Below are 518 nucleotides of genomic sequence, written 5' to 3' on the forward strand. Positions count from 1 at the left end.
GTTGCAGCGCTTGGTGCAGCTGAGGAGTCCAGCGACGGCCCAATTTTCTCTTCTGCTGCTGCTGCTGCTGCTGGTCTTCTAGGATTTGCCTCTGTGGGCTTTCTAGACAACAGGGACCCAGCAGTCTTCGTCTCCGGCGAGCTCTTGGCGGCTGCTGCACTTGCTGCTGCTGTTGCTGCTGCTGTTGTTGCTGCTGCTGCTGGTGTTGCTGCTGCGCTGCCCGCCTCCTTCTCAAGCCCCTCCCTTTCAAGCTGCCTGTGCACTTGCCGCTGCTGTTTCTCCCGCAGCAGCAGCTGCTGCTGCTGCTGCTGCTGCTGCTGCTGCTTGCGCACCCGTTGCACTTCTGCTGCTTCTGCTGCTGCTGCTGCTGCTGCTGCTTGTCTCTGGCCCCCTACCTTTTTCTTTCTCTTCTCCAAAAGAGACAAAATCCGGTGATGCAAAAAGGGACAAAAGTCCTCTTGTCTCCAAACCTTCTCCAGTCTCTCTTGTGCAGAGTCGGGGGCCCCCCTGCGGGGGCG

The 518-nt window shown here is 59.1% G+C and overlaps 1 protein-coding gene across 1 annotated transcript in view; it reads right to left on the bottom strand.

Annotated features, from left to right (window-relative positions):
* ETH_00042430 (uncharacterized protein) overlaps positions 1–507 on the bottom strand; it is a gene marked incomplete at both ends in the record, with an annotated part of 682 nt that extends 175 nt beyond the window's left edge. The window contains one exon of the mRNA XM_013376223.1: positions 1–507. Within this exon, the coding sequence (XP_013231677.1) occupies positions 1–507 (507 nt within the window).
* Positions 508–518: the final 11 nt, after the last annotated feature.

The sequence above is a fragment of the Eimeria tenella genome, genomic scaffold (assembly GCF_000499545.2).
Source record: "Eimeria tenella Houghton genomic scaffold, Eth_scaff3236, whole genome shotgun sequence".
Lineage (NCBI taxonomy): Eukaryota > Apicomplexa > Conoidasida > Eucoccidiorida > Eimeriidae > Eimeria > Eimeria tenella.